At 39.2% G+C, this 21470-nt stretch overlaps 1 protein-coding gene across 3 annotated transcripts in view; it reads right to left on the bottom strand.

Moving 5' to 3' along the window:
* ATP13A2 (ATPase cation transporting 13A2) overlaps positions 1-21470 on the bottom strand; it is a 2158003-nt gene that overhangs the window by 304483 nt on the left and 1832050 nt on the right. For all 3 annotated transcript variants that reach the window (XM_044061825.1, XM_044061827.1, XM_044061826.1), the window contains exon 24: positions 19576-19728. In XM_044061825.1, coding sequence (XP_043917760.1) covers positions 19576-19728 — 153 coding nt within the window. The remainder of the gene's footprint in view (positions 1-19575; positions 19729-21470) is intronic.

Genomic DNA, 21470 nt, shown 5'->3' with positions numbered 1-21470 from the left:
TGTAAAGATCCCAGGAACAGTAGAGAGCTCAAATGTAAATATCCCCTGCTCTGAACTTAAGGAATCTTCTATGTTCCTGTGTCCATGAGGCCAAGAGTGATCAAATGCACTCCAGGAATTAACAAGGGGAAGTAACTGCAGGGTGAGTATTCTGAACTTTGGTTCCCTCAGGAAGAATTTAGTCTTGAAAGTTCAAAATGGGCCTCTGTAGCACACCTTTCTTGGAGACAAGGAATACTCTGAAACAGAAACATCTTTCTTGCTACTCCTGTGGGATGCTTTCTATTGCTCCACAGTCTACTAGGGAATCAAAGAGGTGCAACACCAACTCCAGCTGATCCTCTAGAACTGAGCACCTCCCCATGAAAGGTGAAAAGCCCTTGAATTATGATTTGCATACTCAAGTAAGGATACTTTAGCCCAATTTCTTTAAGGTTGTCCTTTTCTGATAAGGTCATCCTACCCCCTCAGGAAATGCAGAAAAGAGAACAGCTGTGGTTTTGGAAGGGAGGAGGAGGATGACAGGGCTGCTTCTGTAGCCCTGATCAGAGGTCCCCATGTATTTGTTGCCAGTAGGCCATTCCCAGTGAACTTTTTTCTTTCATCATCATTTCTGCTTCTCGAAGGCTCTCTTCTGTACTTATTGTTGACCTCTAGTCTAGCAGCTCTAAAAAGTCTATTGTTTGGAAGGGTAATTGCAGTTATAGCTAGAGATGGGCAGATGGAATAGCTGCTTGACTATTTGTTTTCCTTTTTCCTCCATTTTTTTTAATTTTTTTATGAGAGACTCTGAAAAGGAAATCCCTGTCCAACGATGTGTTATGTAGCTGTCTCCTACTGAAAGGACCCACAGCTGCTGCTATTGCTACATCTACCATATTGTATCCATATTTTATAACATTTGTCCATTTTCTAAAGTCTGAGCCAACCAGTGTAGAAACCTGACATGCTTCATTGGAGTGATTCACACACAACTTTAAATGCACTGAATGCTAAAGATATAGCAGTAAGTTTGGGGTAATCCAGACCCAGAAGTTCCAGAAACGTTTTATTTATTTTTTATTTATTTATTTTTATCTTGAATACTTTTTGGGTATTCCTTTTAAAATTCACCCTAAAGAGAACAAGGGTCTCCCCAAAGGAGACATCAGTTGGCAGTGAGAATCATTTCCAAAGAGGCAGGACATTTGGCAAGTATAGCTTCTTGGAGGAATGGTCTGATTCTCTTGGGGAATTCCTTTTCTTATACTAGACTGGGGGCCCAAAATTGTAAAGGTTGACCAGGGGTCTGCAGCAATCTCTGCCACAGTGAAAAGAGCTCCTCTACCTATTTCCTGAAATTCTGCAAGGGAAAACAGGCAATAGAGTAACCAAGACTTTCCAGGCCTGATGCATGGTGGGTGTTCACCGCTTGCTTGTCCAAGTTACTAGGGGAAAAGTTTGCCATGAATGTTCCCAACTCATCTGCATAGGCCTTCTTTAATGCTTTTGTGATAATGGCTAGGTCATACAGTTTGGGCTCTTAACTCTACTAATATGGAGTTACATATTTGCTCGAGTCTATATTGCCAAATCGAAAAACCCTTTACGTGAATACCTAAACGTCGACATCTATAACGCAAACTGCGAAAATCCCAAACGCACTAAAAATAAAATAACGAAATGTCATAGTCGGTCAACCCCACCACCCGCTACATACTACCTACCCAAACAAAATAAATAACCACATACATACACTAACTAAACCCTACTTCTAACCCTACACTAAACCCCACATACACAACTAACTATGCACTATCCTTAACCCCTCCCTAACCCTAAGGTCCGTAACTACCGCACATGTCCCCTACAGAGATACACCCAAAAAAATAAATACACATACATACATTTAACAAAACCCTACTTCCAACACTACACTAAACCCCACATACACAACTATCTATGCACTATCCTTAACCCCTCCCTAACCCTAAGTTCTGTAACTACTGCACACTTCCTCTACAGACATACACCAAGAAAAAATAAATACACATACATACAGTTAAATAAATCCCTACTTCTAACACTACACTAAATCTTACATACACCTATCTATTCACTTACCTTAACCCACATCCTAACCCTAAAGTCCTATCGCACACTTACCTTACGGAGTTATACTGCAGACGGGCCAACCATTACACTTCGACATTTAAATTTCCGCTATTTTGAACGTTCAGCATTTCCGTCTTTCACGCAATCCATGTAGCTCTGTTCGTATTCGCGATTACAGCCTTTCGATCTGGTAATAGGAACCCATTTGCTCCTACTTGTACATTCTGTGACTATCAGAATTTATTTTACTAAATAAATGTAAACCCTGCTTACAGTGTATGTTACAAAACTAATTTGTTAAGAATTACTGGTTACACTGAATTACTACTTTTCTACACAAATGTTTTCTTTAAAGCATGTGTACTATACTACACTGACCGTCTAAATTATTGTACTGTTAATTTGTTCTTTGCTATACTACTACTGTTGCACTTCTGTATAGATGTCATGACTAAAAAGGCTTGGTATATCAATTCACTTACTCGGTTATCAAACTGTAAAATAAATAATCAAAATACATTTGCCACTCACCCAATGGAGAGTCAATATGCACTGTCAGAGCCAGAAGAGCAAAGTCCCTCTCACTGGCTGGAGACATTAATTCTATGTGAATGTCAGAGGCGGCAGCTCTAGAGAAACTAGCCCCCAAATTCACAGAACCTATAAAATAGGAGGAGGCCTGGAATGATATGAAGAAAGCAGCTGGTATGGCCATCTGCAGAAGGGTTAGACAGTGGCTAGTACCCGCGAAAGACAGTGATGAGGATTTGGAAACTACCTTGCCAAATTTGGTGTGCTTGGGCATATAAGAGGGTGCACTTCAGTTGGCCAACAGACAAAATTATCGAAATTGACAATGTCAAGACCACATGATTGATAACTTAGTTTCATCATTGATAACTTAGTTTCATGATCAACTTTATCAACCAAACCATGGCCAGCAAGAAAAACAAAGTTTTGCAGGGGAGCAAGTCTCCCTGCACTCTCCACACCCCCTGCAAATTATATACATTAACCCTGAATAGGCAGTAGGTGGGGAAATGGGCACATTTATCGATCCCCACTGTACCATGATCTCAGTCAAAATGGTCAACAAACTAAACTGTTGATCATGTGATCTCAACCATGTTGGTTTTGACAATTTAGTCCCATCAACCAACTGAAGTAGACCCATTTAAGATGCTAGGTAGCAAACTCATTAGTCTGATCTTTCTGGGTCCTCCAACCCTCAAGTAAAATTTAACACCCATGTTTCTTTTTATAGCCCTTCTTGGGAGGTACAGTCTCTCTCCCACTAACAGAAAACAATTCTAAATCTGTTTCTTCCCTTATAGTCTTCAGCTTTTTTTCCTGATACAACCAGGCATGTAAGGAGGGGTGGGGGTCTCTGTTTCTGCTGGTTTTCCTAGTAAACCCTACATAAATCTGTCAATCTGCCTTGAAACGTGACTCCTCCTAATCAAAACAACACTTAGAATTTAAGTCCCAGAACTGGATCTGATGACTAGCCACAAATGCTTTTCATGCCCATAAAAAGCAGTCCATGGGAATCAAAAAAAGTTTCTCCAGGAATAATTCAGTAGCAAAAAGAACTGAAAGGAGTTATCAAAGACCTCCCCAATATGGCATTTAGTTATCAGAGGTCTTTGCAAACTGGATCTCTGGGGCCAAACCCATACTGAGTGACTGTAAATTCTGTCAATGAAGCTCAGCAGACTGACTGCACTTTTTATGTGGGACTGTCTTCCATCCGGGCATTAGAGCCAAACTATGTTAAGCCATGACATTTACAGTGCTTTGTAAGTCTAGCCAGTCAGACACACATTCCCTACAACTAAATTTAGATGCATTATGAAAACAAATGCAATGGTGATCCACACAAATAATATGCACATTGCTTTTACTTTTCCTGCACTAGCTACCCAACAAACATTCTGAGAATTTGCTGTATTCCCCACTTTGCGCACCCAATATATATTCTCAGAATTTGCTGTATTCCCCACTTTGCACCAAATTCACTCACTCACATCTAATAGAAAAACAGTAAAATACACCTGCCACATTTATTTGTCTGTGTATGCATTTAGGTATATTTGTTTACCAGGTAGAACACAGATTCTTAAAAAATATATTAAATTATCACATAGGATCACTAATGTTCTGTTAATGTGAAATGTTTGCCTCCCTTCCACAAAAACAATTTTGGCATCACCTTTGCCATTCTTTTAGCCATTATAGACAAATACTTTATAAGCATGGTTTAGGACTGAAATGGGTCTATATGAAATTAAGCTGGATCTCATGGGTCTTTCCACCATCCTTTTCTTCCAGGATGTCGGTGTTTCTTCTCCTCTTAAAATACTGTTAAACAAAACCTTCTAGATCTTTATCAGTTTTTTCCCTCCTAGCTTATAAACTTCCACTCTGGGGACTTTCATATGGATTGGTTATACATAATCATTTTTATCTAATCTCCTTGTATAGTAACTGTTAGTAATTGAGCCTCAAATACCTCTATCCTTGGCATACTTAATTCTTCCATAAACCTTTCCATTTGTACATTTTCTTAATTTCTACATTTCTCTGCTTTATACAGATTTTCATAAAAATTCCGAAATATTTCTGGTACCTCTAGAGGATCTCTTGTTATATTCCTTGTTATAGGCTCCCTAAGCCTGGTGACAGCCCTTTTTACTTTCTGTTGCTTGAGATATTGCACTAAAACTTTTTGTGCTCTGGTGTTGTTATTAAAAAACAGTTAACAGCAGTCCTCCTAAACTCATGCATATTATTCAAGGTAACCCTTTATTTTATGCTTAGCATTTTGCAATTGCTCCTCCTCTTGTTCTGCGAGATTCCCCCTATTCTGTAATGCTTCAAAATTTGTTAGCCCTCTAAATAATTCTTGTTACTTTGTAATCATCTCTCGCTCTCTTATTTCCAACATATTTTTAAACTCCATTTTAATTTTATCCTATTCCCTAGCTATATTTTCTGAAGAATTTTCTATCTTCTCTTATAACTCCTGAATTATTTCCACTACCCATTCCTTAAAATTCCTCTTTTTTCAATAGATAGTGGGAAAGGGCCAGTGTCCCATTTTTATTTCATTACCCTACATTTTTAGTTTCTATTGGCAAATGATCTGAAACAGTTATTGGATGCATACCAAAACTTTCAATTAAATGTATGTTTCTGTAAAATTTAAGTTCTTTGTATTTTGGGGAATATGTAAACTGACTCTAAACTCCTACTACTGAATCAATATCTTTCATGCCAAATATTTTAATAAATGTCTTCAATAATCTACAGTTCTTTGTTATATTTTCCCTTCTGGGCCTCCCAGACACTTCTTCACAGCTGCAAATTAAATTCAAGTCCCCACCTATAAGTAATATTCTCTGCTGAAAACAGATTTCTCCTAGAATTTTCTTATACCAGTATTAGGTGGAATATAAATATATGCCAGTATAACCCTCCTCCCTTGCCTAATTTGCCAAATCTACCATTATCATATTTTTATCCTCTTCTATCACTTTTGGAGATCCTCTTGCAATTAACATAAATGCTCCTCTTTTCTTTGTCCTAGGTACTCCACTGAATAACCATCCTGAAAACCTTTCTTTATCAAATCCACATGTTCAGTGCTTTCTAAATGTGTCTCCTGTAACACAGCTATTTGCAGTCTACATTTTAATATAGTTCACTACTCTCTTCTTTTTTGTATATATTTGTGAGACCATTACCATTTAATAAAGCATCTTTATATTAAAAAAGTTACTATTCCCACCTTTTATTTATAACAGCTTTCTTAAGTACCTAGTCCCAGATATTGTGTTATATGCACACACTGTTTGGCAGATTGATCTTTTATGCAGTTGTTTGTCATACCAATTTGAGCCTATATCACATCTTACAACATTTTGTTTTACTGGAAGCCCGCAAACAAAAAAAAAAAACAAATGCATCCTCACTATATCTCTAAAACCTACCAACTTAATACTAACACACAAGACTTTGTACATTTTGAAATACTGAAGTTTTACCCTCCTAACAGGAGCAACTGTCCCAAACTGACAGCCACACTCAAACTTGGGTTAACCTAAAAGGAAGGTTATCCATGCCAAGACACATGGTAGGGCCTGTGCTAAGTACTGTCTGGTTTTGTTTAAGCTTTATTGCACTCCCAGAATAGGAAAAACGCTTGAATGCTTTCAGAAAACATTATCTCTCAGTCACTGAAAGAAAGTAATATTCTGTTTTCTTGCTCTTTATCAGATTGTTTCCATGGAAACATGAGAACCAGATACAGAGTTGCTTCTACAAGCATTTATTTGCTAGAGAAAAGCTTTATTATATTCAATGTTCTTTTTTTAGAAATATGAGAACCAGATACAGACTTGCTTCTACAAGCATTTATTTGCTAGAGAAAGGCTTTAATATATTCAATGTTCTTTATTTTTTTGCTTTTTCTTAAAACTTACTAGATCAAGCCAAGGGTCTTAATCACCTAATTCAAGAATGAGAAAAAAAGCACATCAAAATTTTTCTTGTATCATACTCTTTCTTCTTTTGTTTACACTGCAGTGCCAACATTTCTTAAAACTGAACTAGGAGAAAAAGAATAGAAAAAAAACAGTGGCAATTGCTTACTTTAGTATCCTCATTACACTTGAAAATAACTGAGAAAATTTTCTTTACAGCATACAGATTATATCATGGACTATAAAGATATTACTGTTAAGAATAACATTTTGCTTTCCTTACAGTTAACTCTTTTCTTCCTCTTCCCTTCTCACAAGTGTTTCTCCAAACATTAATGGCATGAAGTAGGGTGTATGCTTTAGAGTCCCCTACAAATTTAACAAAGTTTAAAAAGGACAATATTTCCAGGTTTTCTTGTTCTGTCATACTTCACAAATATAATTATTCTTCTTGTCTTTTCCCGGTTAGGGATCGCCACAGCGGAACTCTGGTCCGCTAATGATTGGCAGAAGATTTTGACAGTGCCGAGTTGCCAGCCCGATGCCCAACCTTCAATGAAGGCACGCCCATTCACGCATGCCTTTCGAATGCCACTTGACCGTGGGGAGGACATGCAGACTCCACACAGAAGGCGCTCCAGCTGAGAATCGAACGGGAGTACCTTTTGCTGTGAGGAGACAAAGTACAGTTTTGTACCTACCATAAATGTAGATGTTCGAGGATTCCCTTGCTGCAGTCCTGACTATTGGGTATAGTCCGCGTCCCAGTCGGCGAATACCAGAGCGGTCATGATGACCGTCATTTCCTCAGTCTTTTCTTGCCCCAGATGACAGAAGACCAAAAGACAAGTCCCAACAACCTGCACCAATAAACATGCACAATATATACAGTAATATATATACAAAAATATAAGCATGTAAAGGCACCTACACAACCACCCTGAAACACAGAGGGAAGGAAACATCTACATTTATGGTAGGTACAAAACTGTACTATGTTCTTTGCTGCAGTCCTGACTATTGGGTAGAATCCCAAAGCAGAGGTAAGGGAGGCTGGCAAATTATAAAGTAGCAGGAGCTGACAACATGCCTTGTAAAACAGCTGTGGCAAACCAGCTCTAGACTTAGAGTATATAGGCAGGTGATAATGCCTAGAAAAAGTATGCACTGAACTCCAAGTAGCTGCTTCCAGAATATCCTTAGTTGCCACCCCCTTAGAAATGCTGTTGAAGTGGCAGTAGCCCTAGTGGAATGAGGCCTAATCCCAGCTGGAACCTCTTTGCCATGATGGGAATAACAAAATGCAAAAAAGCCAATCCACCTAGAAATAGTTTGTTTTGACACAGGTTTGCCCTGTGAACTTAAAAGCAACTGTTGAGACTGCCTAAAATCTTTAGTCCTGCTCAAATAATAACGCAATTGCCTGTGTACATCTAAAGTGTGCAAAATCTTTTCCCCTTTATTTTGAGGATCTGCAGGCAAATGAATAGTTTGGTTTAAAGCCACACTAGAAACCACCTTAGGCATAAAGGAAGGATTAGTACGTAATGATACCCTGTCCTTATGGAAAATCAAAAGGCTCTACTGCCATAAGGGCCTGCAACTCAGACACCCTTCTTGCAGAAGTAATAGCCAACAGAAAAGCAGTCTTCCATGACAAATATTTCAATTCAGCAGTAGCTGCAGGCTCAAAAGGTTGTAGAGTAAGTTTTCCAACACAAAATTGAGATCCCAAGCAGGAGTAGGAGCTGGGTCTTATATTCTTTGCCCTCTAAGAAACTGCTTGAACAAAGGATAGGTGGGTCACAATCATAGTGAGCTGAAATTGCTGCAGCATGAATCTTTATGGAAGAGAAAGACAAACCTTTGTCCAATAACTCAGTAAGATATTGAAGAGCCACACTCAAATTAGGCTCTGAATCTCCAAATCTTTTGCTGTACACCAAAATAAAAATCTCTTCCATTTTTCTTCCTAGTACTAGGCCTTCTAGCTTCCATAATCACATTTAAAACTTGTTGAGGAAGCTGAGACCTTCCATGTTTCAACCCAGAATATGCCAAGCTGTGAGATGGAGAGATTGAAGCTTGACATTGAGCAGATGACTTCTGAGATAACAGATGAGGAATCAGAGGTAAAGGCCATGGGCTTCTTTACAAGACTCCTTAGAAGTGGGTACCAGTGTTGCCGAGGCCAATCTGGAGCTATCAAAATCATCCTTGGCCTGTCCTGTCTGACCTTTAGTAATACCTTTGGAAGAAGAGGTAGAGGTGGAAAAGCATAGACATGAAGGTTTTTCCAACTGAAAGACAGAGCATCCACTTTCCAAGCTGTGTGATGAAACCCCTTTGTGCAATACTTTGGCAGCTGGTGGTTTAGTGGAGAAGCGAACAGATCTATGTCTGGAGTTCCCCATGACACTGTCAATTTCTGAAATACATGAAGATCCAGTTTCCACTATCCATGATTTGTCTGCTTAATACATCTGCTAGGGAGTTCTGTGCTCCTGGCAGAAACCTTGCCTGAAGAGTCAGTTGCAGGCTTAACGCAGTCAGGCTCCATAAAATCATTGCTTGCCTGCATAGAGGATAAGAATGTGTGTTGATGTACCACATGACAGTTGTGTTGTCTGTCAGAATCAACACCTGCCCTGGAAGAAGTAACTCCTTGAACGCCATCAATGCAAACTGGACTGCTAACATCTCCTTCATGTTGATATGTAGATGCTGTAGTCTGGCAGGCCACTTGTCTTGTATCCACTTTCCATTTAGATGAGCTCCCCAAGCAGTGTCCGAGGCATCTGTCGTTAAAATCTGACTCGCCTCTGGCCGGGTCACAGAGAGTCCCTTGTTTAGGTGACATTCCTGAGCCCACCACAAGAATTCCTTTTGAAGGCAAGGTATTATTTGAATGACAGTGTCCAAATCTTGGCAGTGCTGTGTCCATACATTTTGAGATACCATTGCAGCTTCCTCATATGCAGTTTGGCATTGGGAAGCACCAGAATACAAGATGCCATGAACCCTAATGCTTGAAGGACTGTCCTTGCAGTCAGCAGACTGATGAGATAGTTGATGGAAGTAAAATGACAGACTCTTTTGTTTGTCCGGGGTTAAAAGGCCATCTGGGCTGCTGTATTCAGTCTCACACCCAGAAAGCACATGTCTTGAGAGGGTACTAGACTGGACTTTATTTCGCACAGAATACCCTAGGCATCTTAGCACTGCTATGACATATTCCAGATGCTGTAGAAGGTGTTCTTTTCTTGAGCCAGAATCAGGCAGTCGTCCAAGTAAGGATAAATTTGAATGCCTTGAAGCCTGAAGTAAGCTATCACTGGAGCCAGAACCTTTGTGAATACTCTGTAGATAAGCCAAAGGGCAATGCAGAGAACTGATAATGAAAATCTCCAGTTAACCGCAGATACTTTCTGCAACTTAGCCTTATGGGCACATGAAGGTAAGCTTCCTTGAGATCCAAAGTTACCATCCAGTGATCCTTGCCCAGCAGAGGTAACAGTTGCTGTAACGTCAACATCTTGAACTTGGGAATGTCCAGATAAGTGTTGAGGATAGACAAATCCAAAATTGGTCTCCACGTGTTCCCCTTCTTTGGTACTAGGAACAGGCGAGAATAAAATCCTTTCTGACACAGGGACTGGCTGAATAGCCCCTATCTGAAGTAACTGAGAAACTTGCTTGAGAGCCTCTTTTCTTTGTGGAGGAGGAACATCTGGCATGCCTTTGAAAGGGGGCATTGTGTGGAAATAAAATCTGTACCCGTGATGAATGATATCCAGCACCCATCTGTCTTGAGTGATTAAATCCCAATTTTCTTTGAAAAGAGACAATCTTCCTCCCAAAGGAGCTGCCAGGCGAGTCCACTGGCAGCTGAAAAGGCAGGTCATTGGTTCTGCCCTCACCAGAAGTCTGAGCAGGTGAACTGTCTGATCTAGGCCTAAATGAACCTTGAGTCCTGCCCCTACGTCTAGATCTACCCCTAGACTGGGAACCATAAGCAGGATATGTCCACCCCTTAGCAGGCCAATTTCTACTAAACTTTGGAGGCTGCACCTGCAAAAATCTTTAACAGTCTGCATAGACTTAGCTTTATCCTCCATTTTCTTTAAAACTGCTTCCACAGGCGGTCCAAACAACACATCAGACTGTAAAGGAGCATCCAAAATCCTAGTCTTAACATGCTCAGCTAAATTCTGATCCTTCAACCATGCATGTCTGCGAAGAACAGAACTAGTAGCAGCCACCCTCGGGGAGGCCTGAACAGCATCAAAACCACACTGCAAAGAATGCTTACCCACTTGTTCAGACACATGAACCAAATCCAGCAATTCTTTACACTCAATACCTTCCGCCAAAGCATCCACCTTAGATTTCAATTGTGAAAGGAGATAATTCTGATATTTCAGCATATGAAATTGACAATTCTCATGGCTAGAGTGGAAGAAGTATATACTTTCTTACCAACAGAAGCTTTAACACCTTTAGCCCCTGAGAAACAGTTTCTGGGTGGACTCTTAAACAAATACTTATGAGCGCACCCTATAATACCTATCAGGCTTAACAGGAGCAGGAGGCAAGGAATCAGGGTTCAGAGAAGCCTCTGCAAAACATCCTCCACCACATTCAACACAGGAGGAATAGCTAAGGGCCTATGCTGAGGCAAAACAAAGAATCAAGATCCTAAGCCTTTAAAGTGCTCCCTCATGGAGTGAAGAGTCTCTGAAAATGAAAAATCCTCAGGAGGAGAAGCTGAAGGAGTGGAATCATCCACATCAGAATCAGAATAAGCAGGAAACTCAAGTCTTCCACAGAAGACTCTGAAGCCTGTGAACACTGTTCAAAACTATCAAACTCCTGTTCCACCCTAGGCCTCTTATCAGGTGGGGGCATAGAACCTCTAATCAGAGTAATCAAATCTTCAGCCATTTTAAGCATATGTTTCTTAGGCACAGAGATGCTAGGAGAAGCCCCTACAGAAGCTGAACTTGGTCTTCCTCTAAAAGAAGCTTTAGAAACAGAAGGAGAGGCCCTAACTACCTTGGGAAGAGAGGGAAGAACAGTTACCTGAGAAGCCCCCTCAGCCTGGCCTACTTCCTGAGAGGGCACATCCTGTAACAGTAAAGTATCTGCCTGAGACTCCACAGAGACTCCTGGCAAAACCTCTGGCTCCCTGAGCCTTCTAAGGCGAACGGCCGGTTCCTCACCCTAGACTTCACTGTTTTGTCCTTCTTAGATGAAGCAGGCGTCGGAGCATCCGCATAGTATAATTGCTTCCCAAACACTAACCTAGCACAATCAAGCCTCCTCTTAATAAATCTAGCACAAGGCAACCAACAACGCGTGCTCAGGCCCTAAACAAGGTATACACAATGTATGATAATCCCTATGCGTATCTGCTTCCCACAAAAATACAGTTATTCACTTTTCTGACATCCGTAATATACTGAGGCAACTCTGTACTCGGTCTGAAACTCCGTTTTCCGGAAAAATCTCGCCAACCTGCACGTCAGGACTGCAGCAAGGGAAGACGAAGAACATCGCTACCGCTGCACCACCTCGGCTTACTCATTTCACAAATATAATTAATGCTCTGTAAACCCAAATTTGTCAATTTTTTGAGTTGCTGGTTTTATTCTTGTTTATCTCCATCTCCCAAATCCAGTCTCTGCTTCCTTTCCAACATACTCTCTGCTCTTCTAGTCAACTCTTGTGTTTTTTCTGCCTTTGAAGCATTTTCTATTGAAACACTGTTTTTTCTGCCTTTGAAGCATTTTCTATTGAAACACTGGAAAAATATTTCACTGACACACACTCTGTGGTCTTTACTACCAGAAGAACAAGCAGCATAATCTCCTTCTCTTTCACAGCTCACTTTTTGTTGGACAAACTTTTGTATTTCCTCCTTAGTATGCTCTGTATCTAAAAATTATTTTGTCACTCCAGGAAAGAATATTGTTAAGATATCTAGGTACAGTAGTTTGAATCTCATGCCTGCTTCTCGACATTCACCGATTACTGGAATAAATGTACTCCTCTTGTGTCTGGTGTGCAGTGAATACTCATTTTCCACAAACACTCTACTGTCTCCCACTTTTAGTACTTTGTCCTTCTGCCACAGTTTTGTCAGAATCGACTCTTTATGCTGGTAGGATTGAATCTTTACTATTAACAGTCTAGGTTGCTTTCTAATGGCCAAGTTTGGAGCATATACATGACGTGCCCTTTCAATCAACTCCTGCTGTGGAATACCAGACCAGTTGCCTATTTGTACTTTCATAAAATTTACATTGTCTGTTTCTTCTAGATTCTCTGGTACAGCAGAAAATGTCAGGTTTTCCCTAAGCACTCTGTCCTCTAATTCTGTTATCTTTTTAAACATTTCTTCTTGAGCAGTCTCATATTCAGACAACCTTTTCTTCATTTCAGCGTCTGATTTCTGCAGATTTATCACTTCATCTGAATGTCTGTTTAAAGCTTATTCCAGGTTTCCAGCCTTTTATTTGAGTTGATGTACTCCATGAGTGTTTTGTTTACTTTAATCAGTTCTGAGTACATTTGACTTATTTCTTTCTCTGGGTTACTGGAAGTCATGTCTTACACCAAAGCTGGAGTTTGCACGTTTTTTTTTTTTTGCTGAACAGCTGCAGAATTCTTCCCAGTCAACATTTTCCTCACCTTTTGCAACTGCTTTTCTTTCAGGTTCTCTGAATTTCTTTTTTGCTAGCATCTAGGCAGTGCACTTACTAGCTAGTTGCTGAAATTCACCCAAAAATATAAGTTTACTGGCTCTCTCTTTTGAGTTTCTGTTTTAAACTGGGAGAGGTGAAATTAAACTGTTACCCAGTGTGCAGCCATCTTGGAAGTCAAGCACAGATTAATGTTTACTAATTTCACGGCTCATCCCAGGTGAAATACAAAACATTTCACAAAAAAACAGCAATTTACAGCAATAACAGAGTAGTTCACATTAATTACATAGAAATAGAATATATCTACAAGCCAATAAATATGAAGACTGTAATATATACTTATATGAGATAATAATGTGGCTCACAAGTCAGTAAATGTAATTCTATGAGAACTCTACATAAAAGGCACAGACGTGGAAAGATGAGAGGAACAGCAAGTTTGACAGACATTGAAACTGTCACATGTCTATAAAATAATAGGACTCAGCATTTATGTACGAAAGGATATTTGTCGGTTCTCCCTGTGCGAGTGCTTACTAAAATGTTGACAAAATGATAAGACACACAGGTACAAAATGTACAGATGAATGCATTTCTAGCCTTACATACAGTTTAGTGCCAAATTTGACTGCACAAAGAGCACCCTCACCTAGTGTAAGAAGCTTAAGTCATAGTATATTTCTGTTGTTTTAGAGAAATACGTACAAATTATTACATCTTATGCAATAATTCAATACAGATATATTATGAACATCGGTTACAGTCTCTGTCATGGAAAGAAGTCACATACCCACTCCAATGGTAACCTGAGTACAATTCAACATTTCACACATTTACTGACAAATGCCTGAAAAGTACTGCATTTGGTAAGAATTTATAAGAAATGACAGTCCCTCTGATATTTTTTAAAATTTTCAGAAGAATATTATGGAAAAATTGTAGAAAATAAATCTAATACTGCCAATCTTTCCCTAGGGAATTAAATGTACAAAATGTTGAATTTCCCCCTGCGTGCTACACTCCCACCACTTACAGGAAGATTGGGGTAAAAGGTTTTTTTTGTGCTTATTATGCAATATGTTAATCCTGACATACTCTAGACATGAGCTACATTGTTCAATCTGAAAAGTCAAACGTCCCCTCCAAAGGAAGCAAAGTACAGTACAACATTTCACACTATCACTGTCAAATGCCTGTTAAACCCTGCATTTGATTCCAATGCAAAAAAGGCCATATGGTAGTCCCTCTTGCAGAGTTATTAGATTAACTTTTTCCTTCCCTCTGTTTTGGCCCAGTCCCCTTACTGATGAGAGAAAGCATCTCCTGGTTATGAAGGAACCTTTCATTCCAGTGAGATGAAAGTTCTATGGCTCATTCATTCTAGGCTTGCCAACTGTTTTTTTCCCCGGATTATCCAGAAATCATACTGACAGTTTGGTAGTCCAGAAAACACTGTACAAACTCCTGTATTTTGTTTCAAAAAAGAAACAAAGTGTGTTAAAGCAGTGGATTTACTAAGTTTTTTTATAGAAAAGCATACTAAATTGGCAAAAAAAGGCATCAGGAATGGAAAGAAGAGGGTGTTCCCCATTGGCTGACATTGTGATGATGTCACAAAATGGTTTGGAAGTGGGCAGAAATTGGTGTAGTTACATACTGTGAGGGGGTGTGGCTTTGGTCCGGTTTTAGCCACAATGAAAGGTGGCAACCTTAATTCATTCCCTTGGGTGACTGACATGTAAACTTGTAGTGGCAGCAGTCATCCATGGTTTCTGTACTGCATCTCATATGCCTAAATAACTCAAAGGGTTAGGCATGAAATGGGTCGGTATAATGTACATTCATGCTTCTGTGTGACATAATCAATTGTTTTGTGCCCCCCCCTCAGAGACATCCCAGTGTAATTTCTTGTATTCAGTGTGGATTCAACTACAGACAGTGTTGCCCAGACGCACACTTCACACTCCCTTCCCACACTAACTCTTAACAGGTGCCCATTCTACATATCAAACTGGGGTGTCCTCAGTCATTTTCAGGGTGTCAGTACTCAAAAACCAATGAAGTCAGCTGTTCCTAACTAAACTTTCAAAGAAATGTACCTGGATTCTCAGATAAAAAATACATCTAAGGCTATTATTCTAACCTTAAGGGTTTAAGTGCAGCTCAGTGCGGAGATTGACCACTAACAATTTTAGTTATGTTTACAATGAGAAATGTTAGATTCTCATGGAGATGCACATTTACTTTTGATGTACTGACAACTCAATATAGATATATTCTAGATACGTACTCCCCAACCCTGAAGGGAAGACATACAAATGCATAAAGAGAATGAGTTTCATGCAGAGTGGTAGCCTAGCACATTCTAACAGCTGTAGGCCTATTTTTGTGTTATCACTGCAATGCTATAATTCTGAAAAAGTCTGATATTTCCTACTAAAGTATTAAACAATATAGATACTAAACTTATAAACTACATTTAGGTGGTGCTTTTAGTTGCAGAGGTAGTGGAAAAAGTGCATGCTGAATTTCTGAGTGCCAGTTCATACTTCCCAGCATCTTTTCCCTATATAAACATGTTAAATCTTAGAAACATCACTTTACTAAAGAATAAACAGTTTCTTCCTTTGTTATAAACACAAAATATATTTTATGCATTTACTTACACAATAAAAAGGAAAATGCTTCTTTGCTGTAATCTAAAGATACTAGCAGTAGACTGTAATATTCTAAGAAGAAAATAACCTGAAAGCAAAAACATACACTGGGTCTTTGCCATGTCTTCACTTTGTCTGTAGAAATATCACAAATGCTAGTTTTTGTTTATTCAGTAAACAGACTGTCCCTATAGATTATGCTCCTTCTGAAACAGTAGCTTCCTATGACTATGAAGTAATATAAAAAGACCACATATAAAAGCTCTGATTGTTTCCTCACATGCATACCTACCCACCCCACATGAACTCAAATATATGCACTCTGTCCCTGACAAGCCATATCAATGACTGTTTAACTATGCCAGAGACATGGCCTCATGCTCAGTGCAAAAAGTGCATTGTCATTCCCCCCCTTTGGTAAAAACTCTGTACCCATGAACTACCAACATACACGGCAGTCTACTTAACACCAAATGTGTGATAAGAGACCTTGGGACCCATGTGGACAGTAGTCTCTCCTTTGATAAACACATCACCACAGTAGTCAGGAAATCTTTCTATGTGGCACACCTCATCACAAAAGGGTGCTCATCCAGGAAAAAAAGAGGTCATTGTTCCCCTCTACTCGGCACTTAGACCCATTGTAGAGTACACCGCCCCTTTTGGAATGTACCTCACAAGACATCTGCAGCAGCTGGAAAGGCCACAGAAGTACCTCACAAACAGGATTACTGGCATCAAATAGATGCCCTACACTGACCATCTCAAAAAACTCCAGCTTTACTCTGTAGCATATCGCCTACTCCAAGGAGATCTCTGCCTAACATATAAAGCTATGTTAAACCCAGAGCTGTTGGACATGCTACACCTAAAGAAATACCAATCCCTCTGAGCTACACACTCTAGCGACCTAAGCCTTGTCACCACAATAAACAGGACATGCTGGAGGGACAGTTCCTGTCCCAGAGACTTCCTATACTCTGGAACAAGCTACCTATCTATGTCAAGCAAAGCTCCTCATTAGCACTCTTCCAAGAAAAATCTTGAGGAGTGGATGGGAAACAGGAAATGCACCCCGGGGATCACGTCTGTGGCTCTGCTCGGCAGGGGCACAGGAAATTAACTTTCTTAGATGGTGTAAGCCAGGGAACCTTCTTGGCTAGGCTTACTTAGGTCCTTGGGCAGATAGCCTAGTACCTACCTATGAACTATGATCAAATGGCCACAGTGGCTAGCCACTTTCATTTACTACAGGCTGCCTCCTTGTCCCTGGAGACTACACCCATCTCTGATGTTTGTGGCTAGCTGAAAGAAATAATAGTGACAGTAATATAATCCATCCTATTGCTCTCAAGAGAATGCAATGTCCTCTCCTCAGGTAAATGTAATCTCTCAAATAATCTTACAGTGATGTTTGTATAAATTGTATATGTTACAATTTGTAAAGTAAACTGTTCTAGCAATTAATGTCTGCAACGTTTTTATCCCAAAGACTCCCCAAATTTTGGACATGCCAGATGGACATTCCTGGTCAACAGAAGTAACAAGAAATATCACAGCTTGTTGTTGTCATGCACACATGCAATGCCATTCCATGACAAGAAATACTGAACATCCTGTAAAAGTGATAAATATATTGTCTTTGTGTACACAGACTGCACCTCATTGTGCTTTCTGAATGATCAGATCTCTAAGATTTAGCTCTGATCAAAGTGAAAGAAATGAGTGTTACAGTAAGGTATTTCAACTTGCTCCTCTCAGACTTATGCACTGTCCTTCCCCAACAATCATAATACAATCATTTAACAATGATCAAATAAATATATTATTTTGCCTTCACACAAAGGCTGCATTCATACCCCCCAAAAGTAGCCACTTTCTGACTATGTAGATCTCTGTTGCTTTACTGTGATTAAAGTAAAAAGATACAATAGGCACAGTAATGAAGTCAACTTGCTGTTCTTAGCTACATGTATACACCTATCAAGCAAACCATATTGGCAGCCATTTAGCAGTGATAAATTAATGCTCATTTACTTTCATATACAGTCTTGCCCCCACCTCCCACCACCAGAATACATACAAGATGACTATTTGCCACTTGGATGTTTTCCATTGATTAGCTGGTCTCTTGCCAGAGACAGCATTTGCTGTTAATCACTGAAACCTGAACTCCAACACGCCTTCCCTCTCACACTAAAAATAACCACATTCTGACCATTTCTCCCAAATTTTCATTCATTTTGCTGATCTCTTACAAATATAATGTCCCTTCCAGGCACTCTATCAACAACTGTTAATCAAGTAATGGCTATCTACCTCCCACTCAAGAATTCCCACCATCTTACTGTTTACCCATCACTGTTCTCCAATGTTCATAGGTTCATAGGTAGGTACCAGGCTATCTGCCCAAGGGCATTTATAAGCCTAGCCAGAGTGTGTCAGCTTTTGCCGCCCCATTGATTAATTAACTGTGCCTCTGTCAAGAACAGCCAATGAAGGGATCCCAGGGGTGTATTTTCTGTTACCCATTCACTCGTCAAGGTTTCTCTTGAAGAGTGTCAGTGAGGGGCTCCTGCCTAATGTAGTTAGGAATTTTGTTCTAAAGCATGGGGAGTCTCTGTGACAGGAATCTATCCCTCCAGCATGTTCTATTTATTGTTGTGGTGAGGTTTAGCTCACTAGAGCGAGTGGCTCGCAGTGACTTGCATTTCTTTAGGTGGAGCATGTCCATCAATTCTGAGTTGCACATGGCTTTGTAAGTCAGGCAGAGATCACCTCTGAGTAAGCGATATGCCACTGAGTACAGCTGGAGTTTTTCCAGTCGGGCTGCATAGGACATATGTTTGAGACCAGTAATCCTCTTGGAGAGGTACTTTTGTGGTCTTTCCAACTGTTGGAAGTGTCTTGTGAGGTACATCCCAAACAGGGCATTGTACTCTATTGATGGGTATCTATTCTCCTGCCAGGTAAATTATAATGCAAAATGTGAATTAAAAAAACAAGCAAGCAATACTGTGAGAAATATACATTATAAACATTGCCCACATATTGATCTGAGTTTCTATTAATAATTTACAGAAAAAGGCAGAAAAACATACTGAAGACTGCAACATCTGCTCCACATGACCAGCTCTGACTAGAGATTACCAGGTATGGAAAGACAGTGGTTGTTCTAAGCAAAGGATGAAGTGTTTACCTCACAAAGTAAAAGATTAAGGCTTGGCTAGGCTAGTCATGGCCTATTAGCAAGGCAGTGTTTCCAGACAGAATTTTCATTCATTTTTAAATAATTTGAAGTAATGATTTTATTAGTACATTAGCTGTACTAATGGAACAATTATTCATTGTGTTCTGAGGGTGGGAAAGTGTATTTGATTGTAAAATCATGATTTCCATATAGGTTTTTATATGCTAAGCAAAAGGGAATTAGTGGATTACAAGACTCAACACACTATATCCTACATTAACATCCTAAACATCTAATCATAGAACAGTAAAGTCTAGGTTTCTAATCTCAATAGAAGCTTGTGGTGTACTAACTTGTGTTTATATTTTCTACAGTTACCAGAAAGTAACATGCATATGCACTTTTCCAGTCAAAACAGAATGGTACAAAGAGAATAAACTTACCGAATGACCAGTGGTACACATTCAATGTTGTCCATTTTAGAGGTAAATGGAGATGCAACAGAAGCTTCAGCCTCTGAAAGGGATATGCCAGCATCTGCAGCCTTCAAAGCTCCACAGTCATTAGCTCCATCTCCACACATTCCAACGCAGTACCTAAAAGAAAAAAATAAAAACACAGAGCACCCCTTCAGAACTAGGAAAGACTATCAGAAATTCCATGTCGCATACAATTAACTCTGGTAGTATTTATCCTCCATCTCAGAAAATATATGCTATGTTTAAGACTTACTACAAAAATATTGAAACACAGCGTGCAGATAATACTGCGCCAAAGGTTGTTCTCAGTCATTATGAGTTTGTTCATTTTTCTTTAATCAAACAAATCCTGTTTAACTGAAAGAGTTGAAATTTAAGCATTATCACAGCTATTTTTGAGAAACCGTCATGTGCTTTTTTAGTGAAAGTCTTTTTTTCTCCAGTGTAGTGCAACCATGGAATTGGTATATTTAAGTAAGGGAGTTTATGAGCTTGTTGCATACAAAAATAAATTTTAGCTTTATTAATGTATACAAGTATGCTTTTCTTGATTTAGAAAAAAGTCAACAAAATGCTACTTATATAGTTACTTGAATTAACACAGGGATAGCATAGCAAAATAAAAAAAAAAAACGAATCAGACTACAGTTCAACTATTTTGAAGGAATATACATCTTTCAAGAAAACGAGAGAGACTGAGTTCTATATAATGAGGCAAAACTTAGTTCTCATCTGTATAACAGTGATCTAGTTTTTGTGGTCCACTCCAGTAGATTTATAGGGGTCTATATTAAAAGACCGAAGAGGTGCTTCAGCGAACACCTCTTGGTCGACACATAATGAGTGAATGCACTAAAGCACAAACACTCAAAACAGTGTTTTCTTCCCCTGGGAAAAGAAACCGCTAACACACACATACACACACACACACACACACACACTTTAAAATATAACAAATAAATAAATCTTCCTGCCTTGACTTTACTAATGGGAACTAAGATGGAATAAATGACAAATTTATTAAAACAGATTGGGATAGTATCCTCAATTGCTAAAATGTCTGCTAAAGCAACTACCAATGAATTTAATGATGTTATTGCCTGCATTCCTGAACACATACCAGTGAAACAAATACATAGAAAAATTTAATAAAAAAAATTGTTGGAATCACAAAATTAATAAGATGTACAACAGAAAGAAAGATGTCTAGGTTACATACAATACATAAAACACAAACTTTTCACAGTAAATCTTACACGTTTAAATTAAACTAAAAATCTATTCAACAAACTTTCAGATCACCATCAGAGGTACTGCAGAATAATTCTAACTTTAAAGGGAAAGGAGAGACTCTGCAAACCTATATGTCACATCTTCAGTCTGTCAGTCATTAGAAAAACTGTTCATCAGGATTCAAGCAGGCAAATATAACCTGATTTCCCAAGGTAACCTCCCCTAAATCTGCTAAAGATTTTCAGCCTATTGCTTACAGACTCCCTAGCAAAAAGTGAGAAAAAAACTTCTATAGTCACAAATCCTAGAACAGCTTCTAAAACACAACATTCTCTCCTGATAAAAAAAAAACATGGCTTTAGAACCAAATATAGTATGATCACCACCATGTATTCATTTCCAAATATACACCAATATGGAAAATGGTCTACTAACTACAACCATTTAAAGCCCATCTTAAAGGAGATTCTGAATGCATGGACCACAATTATCCTTGGTCATAAATTATATAAATGTATTTTTTCTGAAGAAGTACGTTCATGGTTGCCTGCACCAGTGGCACAGAGGGACAAAACCCTGATTATGGTCCAGGTACTTTATGGAACTGGCAGGAGGATGGGCACACT

Source organism: Protopterus annectens, chromosome 2.part0 (genome assembly GCF_019279795.1).
Source record: "Protopterus annectens isolate FY-2018-M chromosome 2.part0, PAN1.0, whole genome shotgun sequence".
NCBI lineage: Eukaryota > Metazoa > Chordata > Ceratodontiformes > Protopteridae > Protopterus > Protopterus annectens.
This window is presented reverse-complemented; position numbering and strand designations above follow the sequence as displayed.